The sequence below is a fragment of the Corapipo altera genome, unplaced genomic scaffold (genome assembly GCF_003945725.1).
Source record: "Corapipo altera isolate COAL_440 unplaced genomic scaffold, ASM394572v1 79, whole genome shotgun sequence".
In the NCBI taxonomy this organism is placed as follows: domain Eukaryota; kingdom Metazoa; phylum Chordata; class Aves; order Passeriformes; family Pipridae; genus Corapipo; species Corapipo altera.
Window position 1 is genome coordinate 920,010 of NW_020884927.1, and position 19,899 is coordinate 939,908.

Below are 19,899 nucleotides of genomic sequence, written 5' to 3' on the forward strand. Positions count from 1 at the left end.
GTACCTGATCCTCCTGAGTCTGTGTTACTGCAAAAGCCTTTCCTTTGGCTTGAAATGCTGTCAAAACCATTTAGAGTGCTCTTTGAGAAATTGTTTTCTGAACCTCTTGAATTGACTTTTAATATTCCCCAAGTCACCGATGTGTTGTGATACCCACAACAACTAAACTGCTGGTGAACTGGTTCTTAGGCTGGTGCCTAAGAAGCCAAAATCTGTCTCTCATCCTGGTGTTTTCACGTTTCTCTGTCCAGGGATGATCCAGCAGAGCAGTTGAGGGAGTTTGCAGATAGAGGAGAGGAGGCATTTGAGTCCAGGATGCTGGCAGGATTTCCCACCAGGAGCCTGCCAGCCTCGTGGCTTGCAAACACTGAGTGGAGTTTGAGCAAGGCAATTCCCAGGAAAGGGAGGAGCAGGAGTGGTAGTTAAAAGCAATGACTACTGGAGCAGATTAATTTTTTTTTAATAGTTGGCTCTGTGAGGTTGGATTGAACTATCCAGCACAACCTTGGATTTGGCTGTACACAGCTCATGTCTTGCTTTGAGGTTTTTAGGGCAGTGAACATACTTTGTTCTGTTTTGTGGATGCAAAGCCTGTTGTGAATTCTCAGTCTGTGATCTGGTTTCCCAGGCGCAGTCAAGGTGAAAATATTGTAGTAACTATTAGCTGTGGTTTGGGTTGTCTTTTATTTACACAGATAGTTCCCAGTGAATGCTCACAGTGAACCAACCTCTGCTTCAGAGGTTATTATAGCACAGAGTACAATCTTTATGCTGAAATTAAGGTGGAAAATAACCTGGTAACTGCTGTAGGAACCTGAGGTTGAGGGATTAAGGGGAGAGGCTCCAGTTTATTAAACAGCCTGATAGTAAGTGGTCAGTGATTTGTCCAGCTGCTCTGCCTGTGTTGTACTTTGAGCCTGGCTATCCATGGCATAGATTTCCATGTTGCACTGCAGGGTAATCGTGAAAAGCCTCACCTTTTGTTCTGGAGTCTTGTGGTTGCAGTTTCAGAAAGAAAGTTAATCAGGAGAGAATGAACTGCAGATGGTCAATCATCCATAGATAGTTGGAGCATGAGTATATCCTCCAGATACTATCCAGTGATATTCCTAAGAGGTTTGCTCTGCAAAATACAGAGATTCAAGGTTAGATCTAGATTTGGGGGTTTTTTTTTACTGTCTGATGCTGTCTACTTGGAATCAGGCTTCTTTTTCAAAGACCGATACATTAGAGATTTACCTCAGCAAAACATTCCAATCATCTTCTGGAGCCATTTAAAGAACTGTCTTCTCTGCTTCCTTTCTCAAGGCCTCTGTGACATGGAAAGGAACACTGGCAACAAAAGAGTCAGTCTGCTATATAAAGTTTCCTGGCTGGAGCTCTCATGGTAAACGTGTCTTGATTACAGGCATGCTTTTGACCATTCTGCTGCTGCAATTGCTCCAGGCACTTGGAATGGTCCAACAGTCAAAGCTCTTCCAGGCTTATAATAGCCAACCTCTTTGGAAAATTACATCATTAAAATCCCTGTGTAATTCAGCAGAAAGGGCAAGAAATCCCCTCCCTTTAGGACACAGGCAGGCCAACTCTTCTTCTCATGCCTGTGGTCAAAGACTAAGGAGTGCATCCAGTATTGTGTGTGTTCCAGATGTGAATCTGGTTAAGAGGAAGAGATGCTGTAATACCTGCCTGTGACAAACTTTCTTGTGCTGTATCTCCTAAGAAAGGCTGCTACATATAACGAGCCTTGATTTTAAAAAGTGAACAGTTCTCAGTTATTACTGCAGTAGTGGAGAATTGTGTATAATGAGCATGTTTATAATGAGCACAGAGATGTGGTACAGCACAGTCTGACAGGAATGTGTGTACAGTGCTTAAGGTTTTATCTCATATGCTGAAATGATACCCACAAAAAAGCCTCTGTGGCAGAACTGTAGCACTGATGCACCTTTAGAAAAGGACAGTGTGAGGACAGCCACTTGAACTTAGTCTTAAAATGAGCATTCACCCTGAAACATGTGAATACACCCGTAAAATAACTGTTTAAAGGGATTAGACTGGAGAATCTTGCCAATTTCTGTGATGACATAGCGTGCATGAGAGATTTTTCCATGTTTGTAGGTACTTGGAAAGGAAACAGAGACTTTTGGAGGCTTCACACACTTGAGCACGAACCCTTGTTTGTTCCAAGCCTTCCACTGCGTGTTATAATCAGAATTAGATCCATTTATTAGCAGTCTAGAAAATGTGGTAGTTGTAGCTCAGGCACTTTCACAGAAATACCCTGAAGAAGAATGCTGTTATTCTAATAAGGATGTTCAGCCACTGAGAAAATGATCTGAATGTTAGAAAGCTGTAAAATCTCAACAGGAGATGTGGGGGAGGAGATTTGTAGGTGCTAAAAGGTTGGAATGAAAAGTCTGTTCACAGATTAATTCCGAGGTTTTGATTCAAAGATTTATGTCTAAATGCCTTTGAGCTCAGAACAGCAGCCACAAAACTCAGTCATGTGAAGCCTGGTGCCAGAGCTGTGCAGTTTTCCGTGTGTATAATAAGCATCATTCCAGTGGCCTATATTACAAAAAAGCAAATAAGAACCAGGAACATTAAATTACAATGAAGCTTTCATTCCCTTCATGTTAACAAAGCAGGCTTGCTGTTAGCAAGGCTCTGTGCATCAGTGGAGAATGAGCTGCCCTGGGGGACTGTGTAAACATGGAATACAGATCCAGGGATGGAAAGCTGACGTGTTTCAGGCGATGACGGACTGATGCTGGCAGGAAACTTTCCTCGTGTGGAGCTTTTTGCTTTTTGGAGAAGTACCATAATTAACTAATTGTTTTGAATGAAATTAAAAAGCCAGGGACTCCAGCAGTTTACATTGCATGGCAATGCCACGTACTGGATACCTGTTGGGATGTGTAACTAAGATAGGAGATGTGCTGTTTTCATGAACTCTAGAAAGGAGTGCCATTCAAAAGGTTCATTGTTGATCTGTAACCTATTAAAACTGCTTTGTGACTCAAATTTCCATCTCTGAAAAGGACCTAATGCTCTAGGACTGCTTGGAAGTTTGTAATTTGCAGGTCCCTTTAAAGTATAGGCTGTGTCATCTTTTTTTTTTTTTTGAGGCAATGTGATCAGCAGGCCCATAGCAAGTTCTGAATATACAGTTTTTTTAAGAAGTCATGGGTTACATCCTTGTTTTATTCCATTTCCTTGTCTATATTCCCTCTTTCAGATAAAATACTGTAATGTTTTTCATTACAGACTGACATTACTTACTGACTCCTCAAAGAAATTGTAGTTTCTGTTTGGAAAGGAGTTGTTATCCAGCCCTCACAGTAATGAAATGTTGTCTGATAGAGCTTTATAATTTACTTCCTCCTCTTCTGAGACATTACCACATGTGTCCACCCCCCAAAGACAGTGAGTTACTTTATACATATATAGAGAGACTGGACTCTTAAACTATTTTGAACTTGGTTAAAATGCTTTTTGTTTCAAATACCAGTCTGACATTTGCTCACTTCAAGTCATGGATTTTAAACTGAGGTTTAAAATGTACATGGTTGAGCAAGTCCCAGACAGATAAACTTATCTGGACAGTGGCTTCAAACTGACAGAAGGCAGGTCTAGATTGGATATTAGGAAGAAATTCTTCCCTGTGAGGGTGGGGAGGCCCTGGCACAGGTTGCCCAGAGAAGCTGTGGCTGCCCCATCCCTGGAAGTGTCCAAGGCCAGGCTGGATGGGACTTGGAGCAACCTGGGCTAGTGAAAGGTGTCCCTGCCCATGGCAGGGGTGGAGCTGGATGATTTTCAAGGTTCCTTCCAACCCAAAGCATTCTGGGATTCTGTGATGATTCTAAAACATTCCAGGTCTTCAGTTAATCTATAGCACAGACTAGAATAACTGACATTAGACTTGCAATGGAACTTTATAAATAAAGTAATCGTATTCTCATGCAGAGAACATTCTTACAGCCTCTTACTTTGCTCATGATACCCTCAAACTTATTAGCAGTAATACTTTCTTTGGTTGAACCAGAGCTCTATTTTAGTAATATTAAAGCAATATTTCTAAAATGGAAAAAAAAGTAACTTGATGCTTAATGCTGTGCGTCAACCATGTGGCATTAGAATGAAGAATAAAAATATTTTAGAACTACCAGGTTAGTTTTAATGACTTAAAACTAAAACAGTCTGAAGAATGTTTTATGATTTCTAATAATATAATTAAAGAGAGATCCAAATTACTGTGCTAATAAAGAGGTTGGGATGGGAATCCACAAGGCAGGTGGAAAACATGTCTGATAAGGACAAGGATATAGCAGAGTTGGATCTGCTGTGCAAAGGAGTGAAGTAAAGCACTGCAGAGGGTGGGAGTGCTGGGATTGATGGAAAAAGTCTCTGTTGGACCCATGAATGCAGGAAGAGGAGACCTGGCAGCAAAAGTCATGAGAGAACAGAATGAATTGGGGTTGGGGAGTGGGTGGGACTGCCTGAGCCTGTAAGGAGAGGAGATACTAATAGATGAACAAGGAGACCTGGGAGAAGGAAGCTTGTGGTTTGGAGATAAGTTGGATTTAATGGGTGAGATGAGCTTGGAACTCAGCCTGAGAAGTAGAAAGTCATACTGACCAAGTGAATGAAAAACAGTGGCATCAAGGAGCTGTCAAGAGAGGGACTAGTGTAGCAGAGACAGGTGCTGTTATCTGTCAGTGTGTGAGTAACACTTTGAACAGGGGAGCCCCAGCATTTTGAACATCTTGTTGATAAATGAGCATGTGATGTTCTGGGCACTGGTTTATTGAATCTGCATCTTCATTTGATCCATTTTCTTCATCATGTCATAATATTTAATTACACAGTTGTGTTATCTTGTCCCCAGAACTCATGTTATGTGTAATTACAGACTTATTATAACGTGTTAATTTTGAATAGTTACGGCACAGACAAGTTCAATTCTTCTGTTTGTTAACAGTGGAGGGATTAGCTTTGCATTTATTAATACTCTTCTTTTGAATTATATTGTACATTCAAATGTGCAATAATGTGGCGAGGAATTGTCTCCATGCAGTGCAGTTCAGAGGTCTGACAAGTTTTTGCAGATTGTGATATTTCTTTTAATTTCTTTTGAATATCATTAATTGTGATAAGTTCTGTTTTCACTAATTTCATGTGAATTTTGTTAATTAACTGTGTGAAGTGCTGTGCTTCATTTGAAGTTACTCAGTCTTTGACAGTGTCACTGAGAGGAACTGGCTGAAGCCTCTTGGTTTAATTCAGTTTTACATCTCTGGCTGTATTTCCAGTTCAAATCCACGCCCAGCAAGAACGTGTCAGTGGTGGGCTGGATGGTGATGATGGCAGATGACCCTGAGCATCCAGATCTCTTCTTATTGACTGATTCTGAGAAGGGTAAGAGTGCACTGATTCCCAGAATAAGCATTTGCATTGCTGAGGTCATTTATAAGCAAGTAAATGAGCAAGTGAAAGGTAACATCCTGTTACATCCTTCCAATTTCAACTGCTCTCCAAGATGTCGTCTTTGCCTTTAGAATGCTGTGGGAACAAGAATCCGTGGAGAATCTTTACAGTCTTCATTAAGTTCTGAGAACCCTCCAAACCCTTAACAACTCCAGTTGTGATTTTTATTGGAAGTATTCCTCTGCATTCTTTCAAACTATATTTAGAACACTGAGGCATTTTCACAAGTGTGAAAATGGAACTAACAATAAAAAAAAAGAGATTCAACTAATACTACCTGCTTGACCAGTCCCTTCTCCTCTCACATGAAAAACAAAAATCAAACCATCTGTTCAAATGTAGTGCTAGTACCAGGAAAAAAGCCCTAAGAGATCTTGGCTGTTTTGTGGATTTCCATCACTCCAACACAGCACCCTGCTTTCAGCTTAAACTTGGAAGAAAATGTTACTTTTCCATAGCACTTCAAACTGTGCAGAAGGAGCATTATTAGAAGTTCTGAGAAAGGAGCTTAAAATTATTTATTGCTTTGTCTGCTTCAAGTCTTAGTGTGTTTTATTTCCAAACATCCATTTTAGCACCACTGATATGAGGTGTAAATACTGAATGCTTGTCAGCTTAAACTCTGCAACAGCAATCTCAAAAGGTTTTGTAACACATGACCTTGCTGAACCTAAGCAAGCACTGTGTAACACCAGGCACTGAAAACACTAGTCTGAAATGTACCAGTAGGTTCAGGAACAATATTCAAACATTTTCAAGTGTAGCTTTCCAGAGAGCATTTCAGTGATATCTTGCACTTCATTAAAAAATTATGGTATTATAAACAAATTGCAATAGTGGGCAATGAGCTCAAACATTTCTGTGCAGTTCTAAGGAATGTTTTGTTCTTTCTTAGTTGATACTGGCATTAGTTGAAATCTAGAATGTTGGAAAGGAAGGCAGGAAGCTGTAGCCTCCCTTCACTAGCTCAAACAATTGCACCTATTCCAGACAGAGTGTAAAGTTACATGAACCTTCTGTTATTAAATCTTTTCATAATGTCTTAAGTTAGAGGTATTTGAAGATGGGTAGGATTTAAGTGTGTAGCATTGTTTGTGTTTCCTCATCAGATTTTTTTTTTCCCTTTCTCACTTAGGAAATTCATATAAATTTCAAGCTGGGAACAGAATGAATGCCATGCTCTGGTTCAAACACCTGAGTGCTGCCTGCCAAAGCAACAGACAACAGGTGAGAGCAAGATGCTGCAGTGGAATGAGCTTTTAAGAGCTCAGAAGTGACAGATCTTGGAGCTGCCCAAGCTGTCACTGAGGGCTTTGTGTGAGGAGCAATGTACCTTGAGCAGCCTCTGCCTCCATTTCACGTGCTGGTTGATTTGCTTTTGTCTTTGTCCCTTTGAAGACTCTGGGGTAACGAAGAAGGATTTGGGGCTATCTTGAGGCTCATTTAAAGCAATTGGGGAAATGCAAGGAATGCTCTAAAATACCTGTCCAAGTGGCAGTATTTTTGTATTGCCCATTTGAAAAGGGCTGTTTGTACAGTTACATAAAAGCTGTAAACTGTAGCATTCAATATCAATTCCAGGTAACTCTCCTGTAGTGCCATTTTTTTTCAGGTCGTGGACGTGCATATTTTCTGTTGGTTGTTATGTATTCCTAAAATGTATAAACAGTAGTCTAGTCCTTGGTACATTTTGCAGCCTTTGATAGCAATGGTAGTATTTTCCATGAATCAAAAAGGAAGATAGACTGCTCCAACCCCTATTAAATGCTGTTCCCATATAAATTCTTATTGATCTTTTTTATCAGCAAAATCCTTTTTAAGTTATTTTGCCTCCCTGAACTCTCCCTTTTCTTTTGCACATTTGTTTATGGAGTTTCCAGAGCAGAAATACCACTGAATTTCAAGGGGAAACAAAAAAACCTTTCCACATCTTTCTGTGCTTTCTTGTTCAGTTCTGCTTCTGAGACAGATCTTAAGGAGTAAGGAGGGTTGCAGAAGCTCCTGTGAAGGTATTTGAGACAGTGCAAAGGAGAGGAAATTGTGTTCCTGTGGCTGGAGAATGTGGGGATAGTGGCAAATAGTAGCAAAGAGTTACAAACAAGTGGTGACTTCCAGGCAAGCCTGAAAACTGCCCCCTGAAGACAAGTTTTATTCAATAAGATTTAACAGTACTATCTATTACTGTTAACAGTGTGACTGCCTTAGAAAAATTGGATGTTTAAATGTGTTTTCAATAGAATATAAACACCTACCCAGCTGAGTAATACTGAGAACTATTTTAATAGATACTATTTTTGATTTTAATGGTGAAACTTTAGCCCAGTTGAGCATTCTACAGGTAAATGATAAATCATGGAATCATAGAATATGCTGAGTTGGAAGGGACCCATCAGGATCAGATGCAAAGCAAGAAATGCTTGTTTCAAATCTGACCAAACTGGGTATTTATTGAGTGTCATCAGGAATGTGCTGGCTCTTTAATAACCTGAGTAAACAAGAGATGCTGCTGTCAGGTAAATTCCTGATGGGGGGAAAAATGGAAATATAAACTAATGTATTGCAAATTAGCTTTAATCTTCATGAAAGGGAGTGATATCTGCAGCAGGCAATTCAGGTTTCCTATGGGAAAAGCTCAGGCAAGTGTTGATGCCTCGTTTTTTTTAAATTAATCTTAAAAATACTAGAGGGCCTACATCAATCACTGCTCTGTGTGCCAAGAGTTCTCTGGCTGGGGCTTGTGTAGTTCGGTGCTGAGATTTGTCATGGTTAAGGTTCTTTTGCTGACAAATCTTAAATGTCATGAAAGTTAAAAGTTCTATGGCCATATAATAAAATTATAACCCCTGAAACAATTTAATATTTTAGTTATACCTGTTTTTTCTACAGTTCAAGGTATGTTTTGATAGTTGCATTCCCCCTTTCCTTTTTTGGAGACAGAACAATGTACATTTGAACAGCTGTCTAGTGTGTGTAAGAGTTGAATGTAAGTAGCTACTACTTGAAGTAAATTCTTCTGTCATTTCCATTTTTGCTTTCAGGTTCCTGCCAACTTGATGACCTTTGAATAACAGGCTAATTCAAAACAAAAAAAAAATAAGAACAATTTGAACCATCTCATAACTGAGAAGGAGGTCCTGATGAAAAACGTGCCAGCTGTATCTGTGCCAGAACAGAGCCTGTCCACTCGATCTCTGAACTCTGGAGCCCTGAACAAAACCACTAATGGCTGGGGAGCAGAGTCCCCCAGATGAAAAATGGAGTTGCAACATGAATTGCCATGGACCGTGCTTCGTTATGTTCTCTGAACTGACCTGTGGAAACCACTGCCTTAAAGAGTGAAAGGAAAAACAACATGAAACACCAAATAGTGTGTGTGAAACTTCTGGCGGTGCTGTGCTTGAGTTAAATAGATTGTAGCTAGTTTGAGTTTCTTTTAACTTTATACTAATTTTGAAAATAACTCACCTTTTTAGGCATTCTTAAGAAAACAGGTAAACTGGTATTTAAGAGCTGTATCTAAAGCTGTGTATGAACCGGGTAAGAGAGGTACTACGTGTCCTAGAGATGTTGTTTAGACTGTACCAGGAGTTCTGGATGGGAGCTTGTCCCAGGCACTCTTAGCCTGGAGCAGTGTTATTTCTCTCAGACCTACAAGTATAAAGTTTGAAACAGCAGTGAGTTTGCAAACCTTGGTCCTTCCTGCACAGGAGGTGGGTGCCCGACAGCGGCACTTACACACCAAATACTGCTTTGGTACGTCAGGACCTCATTCCTGGTTAAAACCACGTGGTTTGGGTGGTCAAGGGGTGTGTGTAAGAGACAAAACTCAAAGCACTGTTGGGTCAGCACTGAGTATTTTCTTCCCATTTGTTGAATGACAAAACACCAACACCCGGGTACAGCTCACCGAGACGCTTTCCTTCTCTGGGTGTCTGCTAATGACCAGTTAGGGACCACTGTTAGTGTGTGGTGTTTCCTAATATCACTGAAGATGGACATTTTTAAGAAGATACAGGCACAATTTCAAAGCTTTCACGTTCTCATTTGGCAATAATTGATTTTAGTATCTGTCTTGGTCGAAATAGTTGACGTTGTGTGGTGTTGATAACGTGGCCTAAAGCAGACCTTACGTGCAGAAGCTCTTTTAATCTTCAGGCAAATAACTAATTTATTAGAAGGTAGGATAACCTAAGGAGAGAAAAGGTGTGGGACCATCAAAATTCTGTCCTTGGCAGGAATCATTCTTGGTCACTGGAATTACTCACAGAGAAAAACATTATGATTGTAAAAAGGGAGCTGTGCTTTATGTGTGTGTTTGATGCTTTTAAGATTTTGATTCTCGCTTTCTTGGGGGTTTCCTTGACGTCACCTAGTTTCCTGGATGATTGGTCTCTCTTTAATCTTAAAAAATGTGATCTTTGTAAAGCAAGGAAACGTTGTCCCAAGATATGACTCCGATATCAGAACTTTGAAGTTTGTGAAAAATCAGTAACTGTTCCATTGGCATTGTGGTTTAGTGGCCGTAAATACGCTTGCAGATTCCACCATGAATTCTCCTTTTTAAAAAGAAACAAGCTACCTACCAGTCTGTTTGAGAGTTCTCTGACTATCTAATAAAGGTTTCTACTAGTAGTTGTTATTTTGAAAATGTATAGTTTGTTTATTGCATCTGAGTAGAAGCCTATAAATTCATTTTTGGGCTGGTTTGGGGTTTTTTTTCCTCCGGAGTCAAATTAATCTCATAATGGAAATGATTACTTTCTGATTTCTGGCGGGCAAAAAAGAAGGCTAATCCAGTCTCACAGTAAAAACAAAAACAAAACAAAAAACCAAACAAAACATACAAACCCCAACCACTCGGTGATGTAAAGGGTAACAGGCTGGTTTATGTTTCCAGGAATTGTTCTGATTTGGCTCTTGGTAGAAAGAAAACACTAGAAAGATGCTTCTGTCGGAATTACACCACAGACACTCTGAGAATTTGAGACCCTTTGCATTTTTTTTTGTTGCTGGTTTTTTTTACGAGGAATGAATAGCCTGTTCTCATCCTGAAGTCATGAACTTTGGGAAGAGGTTGCTTGTGCTGAATCCCTGTGCAGTTCACACATCTCCCAGGTTTACCCATGTTAGGTGTATAGTAAAGACAACATCTTCAGAGCCAGCAGTGTTACTTAGTAGACTTTGCACAATTTAGTTTGGGTTTTTTTCTGTTTTAAGAATTACTTAGTGTGTTTCTTCTCAATGACTAAGTGGGTTTTTGTTTGTTTGTTTGTTTTTTTAATAACGTGTGTCCTTTTTTTAAGCATTGTGGATAGTAGCCTGTGGATTTTGAATTTTTAAATAAGCTAATCTGGGTTCGTTGCAGCATAACTGTATCTGTTCTTTTGTTAGTGAAAGGCAACATGCAATGGGGAGCCACAGCCTGACAGCACACAGCTTTGCTAAGGACAGAGCCAGGTCAGGACATGTCATTTATTACTGGGTTTTTTGTATTTTTCCAGCTGTTTTGAGTTAGGTTTTATGGTAGGAGGAGGGTGGGGAAAACAGTTTGCAAATCATCCTTTAATGAATTGTTGCTGTTCCCAGTTTTCGTTGTCCTTGGGCCTCCTACCCTTCCTTGTTTTCCACCCTCCGATACGGGAGATTCATGGGAGAGATGGAATATTGTGGGAGGAGTTCCTTAAAGTGTGTGGCCACAGTAACTGGAGTGAGTAATGACAACACAGAAAAGCATTTTTGGCACTTGTTACAATGAGTAGTTCAGTACTTTCCCATTGTTGTCCTACTGGGCAACACAGAAACACTGTCACGTTATATATTTTAAGATAAATGGTGCTCAGAAAGAGGTGGAGGGTTTGTTCCCTGAGGGAAAGTTGCCTCAGCTCAGCTTTGGAAAGACACAGACAAGTCATATACACTGTAAAGAGCGTAGTAATGCTCCTTTTTTTTTTTTTTAATTACAAAAGGAGGTAAAAAAATTAAATAACTGAAACTAGTGCTGAGAAAACAAGGACAGCAACGAGCTCATGGTATTCAGGTAAGACTGTCATCTAGACTACTTCAGACAGTTGGCAGGTTTTCTTTGATTTTTATTTTCAAAGTGTTGCTCTAATTCTTTATCTTGTTAATAACTGTTGAAACACTTCAGCTAATATTTGTCACTGTGTTTTTTCTGAACATTTTGATTTTGAAACTAAAGATGCCCATTGCAACTCCTTGTTTTGGTGGCATTTGAGCAAAAATTATTCAGCGTAGATCTTCTAGTGAGACTTGGCATGTAAATGTGAATCAGTTTCTTAGCCAAACTAAAAGTTTTGGGAAAGATCAAAACCAGGGAATGTCTGGTTTATGGAACTGGTGCAGTGCATTAGAAATACATAACGTTGCACTGGTGGTTGAATACTTACTGCTAACTCTTATCTCATTTAATCCGTGCTAACTTTTGGCTGGGATTTTCAGACCTAACTTCTATCCCAGTGTTCTTGGAAAGCAAATGAGATTTATTTTTTAAAAATTCGGATAGCTTGAATAAACACAGCTCACTCCAGACACATATTTCCTTTTGCAGACATTTTCATGCCAGAGGAATATTACTCAAGCTATTATGATTCATTAAGTATTTAGGTGGAAGTTATAGGCATTAAAACTACAAATACTAAATGAATGCACGTAAATACTTAATGAATGAGCTTTAACACCCAGCTCTAAAATTGTGTTTAGAGATGTGTGCACATTTGAAAACATATTGGGAGCAGAAGAAAGCATTAAAAACCACAGCAGGGTTTTATTAGTTATCTGTTCCTCACTGGAAGTGAATTCATCTAATCTAATCTTGCAACATCAGCCTCCTCTATTTGCATCTATACATTTCCAACAATAGTCCTCCTCTGCTGGAATCAGACACAACACATGTTAACAGCAGATCCTTTCCCTCCCAGCAGAAGCAGTTGCAGGTTTTTTGTGCTGCTGAGGCACGTGAGAAGTTGAGGTCCCCTGTGACAAAAGGCAAGTTGATCTTGTGGTTTTGGATAACTGTAGTAAATCTTATCCAAATCAAGATAAGGTAAAACATGGGATATTGTTTCTTCTGTCTCTCTCAGTGGCATTTTTCTTTATTGTTTGTTCCTTTTTTTTGATATTCTAACTCACCAGCATTGGTAGTTCCAGTATTTTCCATGGCCAGCTCTGTGTGCTACCTGCTGCAGCATCAAGACCCCAGGAGTGGTACTAAATCACATCAGTGAATTGCCTATTCTCCTTACAAAGACAAGCTGTGAAAGTTTTACTGTTCTTTTTAAATGTTACCCTTTTTCTTTCGTTCTTCTCTGAAAGTGTCTTGTGCATGAAGTGGTTTGGCTTGGGAAAGTTGTCACTGAAAGGATCTGTACGAGTGGACGTGGAATTTGTTCATAGGGGGTTACCCCTCTTTTTTAAAACCCATCATTCTGATATGTGATGTATCAGGAGGGTGAGTGCTTGGATTTGAGGAGGACTTTTGTCAGTGCCTTATTATGAACTTGGAGACCAATTCCTTTATTTCAGTGCTGAGAGTCCCACCAGGGCAGACTTGCAGGCTGTGTCCTCAATGGACCAAGGGGTGACATTCCAGGCAGTCATTGCATTTCTGCAGCAGACAGTTGTTTTGGTCAGTGTAAAATAGCTTGGCTTGAGTTTCTTTACTACTATTTTTTTTTCTGTGTTTGTATAGCCTCTTTTTAGGAAAAATGTAGAGGTATTTGGTAGCTTGGGCTTGTTCAGCTTTTGTCAGAAGTAGCTCAGACCTCTTAAAAATTAATTTATTTTTATTTTGGTGTGTCTCTGAGTAGATTTAGTAGGGGGGGAAATTGAAAAGAGTAGTCCAAGTCGTGGTCTAGACTACATGAGCTGAAGAGCTCATGCTGTTAGAAAGGAGCTTGCTTTTCTCTCTCCCATTTGAATGTAAACACTGAAGAACATTCTTATGAGAAGATTTATTCCTTACAGGCTTTTTGCTAATGTGAAATAAATACCACAGGAAAAAACTGTTTGGGGGAAAGAGGGGACTTGGATTAATCTTAGTCTTAATATCCCAAAAGCTCAGTTTTATATATTGTATTTCTAATGCCAACACTATGTGGAGAGCACTGCCCTTCATTGAAACAACTGCAAGAGGCTGTTTTAGCAGCAAGGTTTCAGAAGCTTTGGAAGGGGAAATGAAAGGAAGAATGTGTAGTTCTTATGCAATTAAATATTTGTTTTCCTGGAATACATCCTTATAAAAACACAGCAGTTTCAATATAGCCTTTTTGTAAATTCAGATGTTGGAAGGATTATTTGCAAATTAGTCTTATGCTTTCTAAGAACCTTCAAAGACAACAGAAGGGTTGGGTCCAAGGAGAGAACACAAATTACTTAGTTCAACTGTGCCTGTTGCAGAACTGGGCTGGCGAGTTTCCTTGAAGTTATGTTGGTAAGAAAAAGAAGGTGCATGAGATGTAATGAAATGCAGGTTCCTGCAGCTCCTGGCGTGGCTCTGGCTGTCAGCCTGGTCCTGCTCTGGAGTGACTAAAAGCACCATAAATACTCCCTTTCCTTTGTGTGTTTGATTAGTGCATTATTTCTCTTTGTTTGGGTAGGTTCTTGCCTTCACCTGTGATTCCTGAAGGAATTTCTTACCATTCCAAAGCTGTTCACAGCTGAAACTGCAAAGCAGAAAAGCAGTTAATAAATGGATTAAATGTTGAAATAAAGGGTTCTGGGGTGCCTTGTTTACTGGCACTTCTGGCTCCTTATGTTCAGGAGTGTATCCATTCAAATGCTGCTGCACTGAGGTGGGAAAAGCACCAGGAAACCATAGATATGTTTTATAATAATCCTGTAAGGACCAACCATCACTGGGAGGGGGATCAAGGTGTCATGCAGTAAACACAAGCCATTTTTAATGTTCCCTGCCGGCATGAGGCATTCTAGGGATAGAGGGATTGCACTATGATCTTGCTGAGGGATGTGCAGTTTGTCCTCTAGCCATTTTCTTCACCTTTTTTAATACTTTATTCTGTGTGTGCGTGTGAAAATTGTGTGTTTGCATAAGCTAGTTTAAATGAATTGAAGAACAGGTTTCAAAAGTCTTTCCTACTGAAATAAATGATTTAAAAGATGGCCTGTGTCTGAAGTTTTAATTTCTCATTTGAAAATCTGCATTGAGACTGCAACCAGGTTTTGCAACGTGGAGTTTGACTGTCTTTGGGAATGGTGCTGAGATCAGCTGGAATTTTAGTGGCTTTTTTTTTTTTTTAATAAACCTCTGAAATGAAGCATGTAAAGATACCATTGTCTGCTGGTACAAAAGAAATCCAAAAACTAGCAGGGAAATACAGTTCATTGAAGAGATTTATGTTTGGTCTCAGAGATTGTTCTGTTAAATGATGTGGTTTTTCTCTCTGTGGTAGTTTATCAGATTCTTTTCTGTTGTCTCTGTATTTAAAGATGTGATAAATTTAAACTTGCTGAAAGCAGTGATCAGGCAGATTGGCTCTTAAGGAGCAACTACATGGAAGATAAACTAAAAATGAAGAATGAATGAATAGCATGCAAAGCCTTGTATTTCCTCAGCTCTTTGTTTGGTGTTGCTTCTCTCCTCTCTGTGCCTTTGTTACTCTGTGAAGCCTTACTGAACTGGATTGTGCAGCCCTGGGGGAGATGCTGTGGGGTCAGGCTGTGAAATGCTTGTCAGAGTGTGAGCCTTGGGCTCCTTCTCCTTTTCTCCATGATGGAACAATTTGTTTCAAATGTATTTGCAAAGAGAGAAGGAATAAAGTAGATTTTTGTAACCCCCTCCTTTATCTTTTTTCCAGATTATTGAGTTTGAGGAAATGCTTTGTGCTCAATAGCGTGAAAAGAAACACAGAATTAATTAGCTGGTGATTTCTGTTTTCCTCTTTTTTTTTTTTGGTTCCTTTTCAAAGCTCTTTTTGTGTGGTCGAAGCGAGAGTTCTTTGGAGTATTTTTTTAATTTATGGTTTTTTTCCTAAATCAAGGAACACATCAAGGAGTCCTTTTGCCTCTTTTCTTATGTTCCTGTCTCTCAGAATGCTGTTTACAGGAGAAGGCCTCCAATCCAGAGAGTGAGAACACAGGTGGGGGAAAGGCACCTGATCTCTTCCTTGCTTCCCAAGTGGAATGATTTTCACTGTGGTTATACTTCCTGCTGTTTTTTACCAAGGAGAGATGCTGAGTCCATTAACTGAATGTTAAAAGATTCTGAAAGAATGATTTGAAAGAATTGAAATTGCCTTGATTTTGTAACATCATCTTTAGTTTGGGCTGTTGTTTTTTTTTTTTTACATAGGAAGGAACCACAGTGAGGGGAGAGGGTTTAACATCTGTGGGAGAAGCAGAAACCAAACCACAGATATATGAAACAACCAAAGCTGAAAGGAGATGGTATTTCCCCCCTCCCCCTCCTTTTTTTTGTATATATTAAACTTAGTTTTTGTAAGTGAGAATGTTGGGTAACAAAAAATGTAAGCAGATGATACTGTTTTGGCCTTGACAGAACAGAGGAGAGATATGGTTTTTATAACAGCAAATAAATTGAATACACAAGATTGAATCCATGCTTCCAGCTTCTAAGTAATATTTTTATTAGTTTTTCACTTAAATTGAGCATTATTACTGAAACACACATTCTTACATGGGTAATATTTACCTTTACACTGATATTTGCCCCTTTCATTTTCAGTTCAATTTGGTACTTAAGGACAAAATTCAGATCCAAAATAAAACCTTCAGCTTATCTTCCTGGGCTGGTACAAGAGACTGTTGCTGCTGTGCAAAACTGGCCTTTACTAAATTACTTTGCTCTGTAAATTTATCTTGCTGTGTAAAAGAGCTGGGTTTTATATGGTGTGTGTTGTGTGATGGAGCATGTCAGACACCTGATGAAAAATTCCAGTGTATAAAATCATGTAGTTTCGATTCTGAAACATTGAAAAGGGTCTCTCGAAGGAGATCTGCAAAGGGAAACTTGAAAGTGTATTTTTTTCAGGTTTAAAAAGTAGGGGGTTTATCTGTAGGAAAACACAAAATGAGTCCAAGCCATTTATTAAACTAAAGAGAGGCCTTGTACATGAACACAGCCAACAGCAATGTGCTAATCTGTCTTTCATTTTCTTTTCAGGTAGGAAAATGTTTCCCTTTCGTTATGGAAAAGGGATAAGGAGCTGAACTGTTTTTTAGGTCAAGTAATACAGCTAAACATTTAACTAATTCATTGCTTGTTGAAGATGCAAGCCAAGGGCAAACGTTGGCCTCTGCTGCTCGTTGCCTGACTGCAGATTTAATGTTTTAGAGTGACTGGAATACAGAAACAGCTCATGAGAAGAGGGAGCCGTTGCCTTGTACAGGAGCAGTCCCACAGCAGTGACTCGGAGACAAATTGATGCTGGTGTGAGTAGCTCAGTAGTGTTTTATGACAGAACTGGGAACAGCAAATGCAAATCCTGAGTTCCTGGTGCTGAAGCAGCAGGATGCTCTTTAATGAGTATAAACATGTATCTAAGATTTACTCAAAGCAAGCCAGTCTAAATGGGATAGTTGTGATTCATTATAATTTCTTGATTTGGGGATATTTGGTGTTGGCAAGCATTTCATAAACTTTTGATTTGCATTACATACCAAAAATACTGTAAGCTGTTAGTAAGCCTGAGTCACACTCACCTCAGTAATCAGCTCCCCATCAGTGTTAAATCTATAATGTTACACTGCTTTTGTTCTTATTCCCTGTCTCTGACACCTGTATCAGAGGCTTCAGAGGAAGAAGTAAACCTACAGCGTGCAGGTGAGTGAACTTTCAGCCAGGTAAGTAACTCCTGACTCCTAATGACTTTTATGTATTGAAGGCTTTACAGTTTCATTTTCTTAGTTTCATTCAACATGGTGATGGCTTAATAGTGAAAGTGTTTCTGCTAATCTTTCCTCTTTTCCAGAAGAGGTTGTAACTATGTATGTAAGATGATAAAGAGCAGAACCAGGGTGGTGTGAACACACCAACACAGAACCAGTGTGAAATATACCCCAGGCTTTCTTTTAAATCTTGTCAGAGACACCTGTATATTATTACTTACTTTTAGGAGTCAAAATGTGTCGTGGGATGTTGACACACAGGGTTATTGCTCACAGCTTTGCATTTAATTTCATAGAATCCCAGAATGGTTTGGGGTGGAAGAGACCTTAAAGCTCATCTCATTCCAAGCACCTTCCACTAGCCCAGGTTGCTCCAAGCCCTGTCCAACCTGGCCTTGGACACTTGCAGGGATGGGGCAGCCACAGCTTCTCTGGACAACCTGTGCCAGGGCCTCACCACCCTCACAGTCAGGGATTTTTTTTCTAATATTTAGTCTAAACCTACTCTTTCAGTTTGAAGCCATTTCCTCTTGTCCTGTCACTCCAGACCCTTGTAAACAGTCTCTCTCCCATCTTTCTTATGGGTTCCCTTCAGGTACTGGAAGACCACAGTTAGGTCATTTGTGAGGTTCCTTCAGAGAACCTAAAGGGAATAAGGAAATTCTTTCAGGATAAATCTATTGGCCATTTGGATATCTGAGAGTATCTCCTAGCCATTATATGTAGACATATCATGCTTGCTACTATGGCATCTAATGAATATTTACCAAACAACATCTTGTTTAAAGCATACTAATTGTGCTGCTGTGCTACCAGTTCACATTTGTTCAAATGAGAGCTGTCAAATTCAGTACCTTGATGGTTATAAGGTTTCAAGGGGAGCTGTTCCTCAGGAGTGTGGTGATACCTTACTGCCCAGTTTGGAACATCAGCAATAGTGCCAGGCTGGAGAGCAGGCCAGCTCTGCTGATTGTATCCAGTGCACTTTGCAATGGGTCAAAAATGCATAAAATAATCAAGGCAGAACTTGTCAGAGCACACTTGATCCGGTGTTTCTGGCAAAACTCTATCTGTTATCCTGAGTTAAATCACTTTTCTTGACACTGATGGGGAGGGGGGGGGTACAGCCCATCAGTGGCCTGGCTGTGTGTCCCAGACAGCCCAAGAAAAATGCAGGGCAAACTAAATCATTTAAATCCTGGTACTGCCAGGGCTGTAGGTGGTTGTCTGTGATGTGGAACCCCAGGGATTTCGTGGGGCTCCAAGCAGGCAGAACGATCTCTTGCACTCAAAGAAGCTTATAATGTCAAAAATCAAAAAAAAAAAACAGTCTCTAGGCAAAGCTTACTGAGCTGAAGAGTTTCCAATTGTGCATCAGTCATGCTCCCAAGAAGTGGTTTATTAAGATTAGTGAGGCATTTGGACAGCTGTGAGAGAGGCCACTGCTCCTGCTGAGGCTTCTGCCAGTCTCAGAAGGGGGAACCCCTTGGTCCTCTTGCCATTCTGTTTGCCTACAAGTGGCCAGGGAAAATATGAGTAAAATAGTTTATTTATAAATGTAAGGAAAAATGGTTTGTTAGGTCAAAGCATAAAAAGGGAAGTACACAAAACTCTTAATTCACCCCTGTATTCTGGTCCTTTTCAAGAATAAAAGGAGGTAACAAATCCTGCAAGGTTTATACATCTATTATTTTCTCTAACTCAGTGCTTTGTGTTGCCATTTGATCCTTGAAGTGCTGCTTTTTCAGTGCTGAATGTAAACGAGCAAATACAGTGGATTTTTTTTCCTCCTGCTCTGCATGTGGGAAAAGCTTCCAAAGGAGGCTTTTGGGATGCATCAGACCAGTTCACCTTGAGCTCATCCAGTCTTTCAGCTAAGCACAAGTTCTTTAATATATTGTTCTGCCTGTCATTTCTGGTTAGATAATGACACTGAATGCTCTGATGGTATCAGCCCAGCATTTGTTCCTTCAATGTCAAGGATATGCAATGAAAATGTAATAGGCAGTTAGATTAAAGTAAAAATATGCTGCTGGCAAGGAAATAACAAATTGGATTAAGTCAATGCTGTTTTGGATGTTGGTAACTAGATGAATTTTAATTTCTCATGGTTCTTTAAAAAGAGCCATTTAGGCACACAACACTTCATATTTTAAGGTTATGTTACTGTTTTAAATCTACTTCCTAATTCTCTTTATTATTTCAAAAATGTATTATTCCCACATTGTGAAACTTGAAGCTGCTCTTTAGCCATATCCTGGAATGCAAGAAATGGAAAAGAAAAAGCTAAAATAAGAGAATATTGTTGCATGAACAAATGTGCATAATCTGACTGCAGATAAAAGGTTTCACACCACCAAGGAGGGCAAGTTCCTGTTACAGCTCCTCAAAGGAGCAGTGTGGAACAAACCCCTAAATGTTTGGGGGGTTTTTTTGGTGGGGTTTAATCAGATCATGAAAGAAATTACACTACTAGTTTTAGTTGTCTGCAGTGTCATGAGACATAACTTGGTGATGTGGGAAGTC

At 39.6% G+C, this 19,899-nt stretch overlaps 1 protein-coding gene across 7 annotated transcripts in view; it reads left to right on the plus strand.

Annotated features, from left to right (window-relative positions):
- RALGPS2 (Ral GEF with PH domain and SH3 binding motif 2) overlaps window positions 1-15,303 on the plus strand; it is a 107,399-nt gene extending 92,096 nt beyond the window's left edge. For all 7 annotated transcript variants that reach the window (XM_027658444.1, XM_027658439.1, XM_027658442.1 and 4 more), the window contains 3 exons: window positions 5,316-5,421; window positions 6,626-6,717; window positions 8,529-15,303. In XM_027658444.1, coding sequence (XP_027514245.1) covers window positions 5,316-5,421; window positions 6,626-6,717; window positions 8,529-8,558 — 228 coding nt within the window. In that variant the 3' untranslated portion in view covers window positions 8,559-15,303. The remainder of the gene's footprint in view (window positions 1-5,315; window positions 5,422-6,625; window positions 6,718-8,528) is intronic.
- Window positions 15,304-19,899: the final 4,596 nt, after the last annotated feature.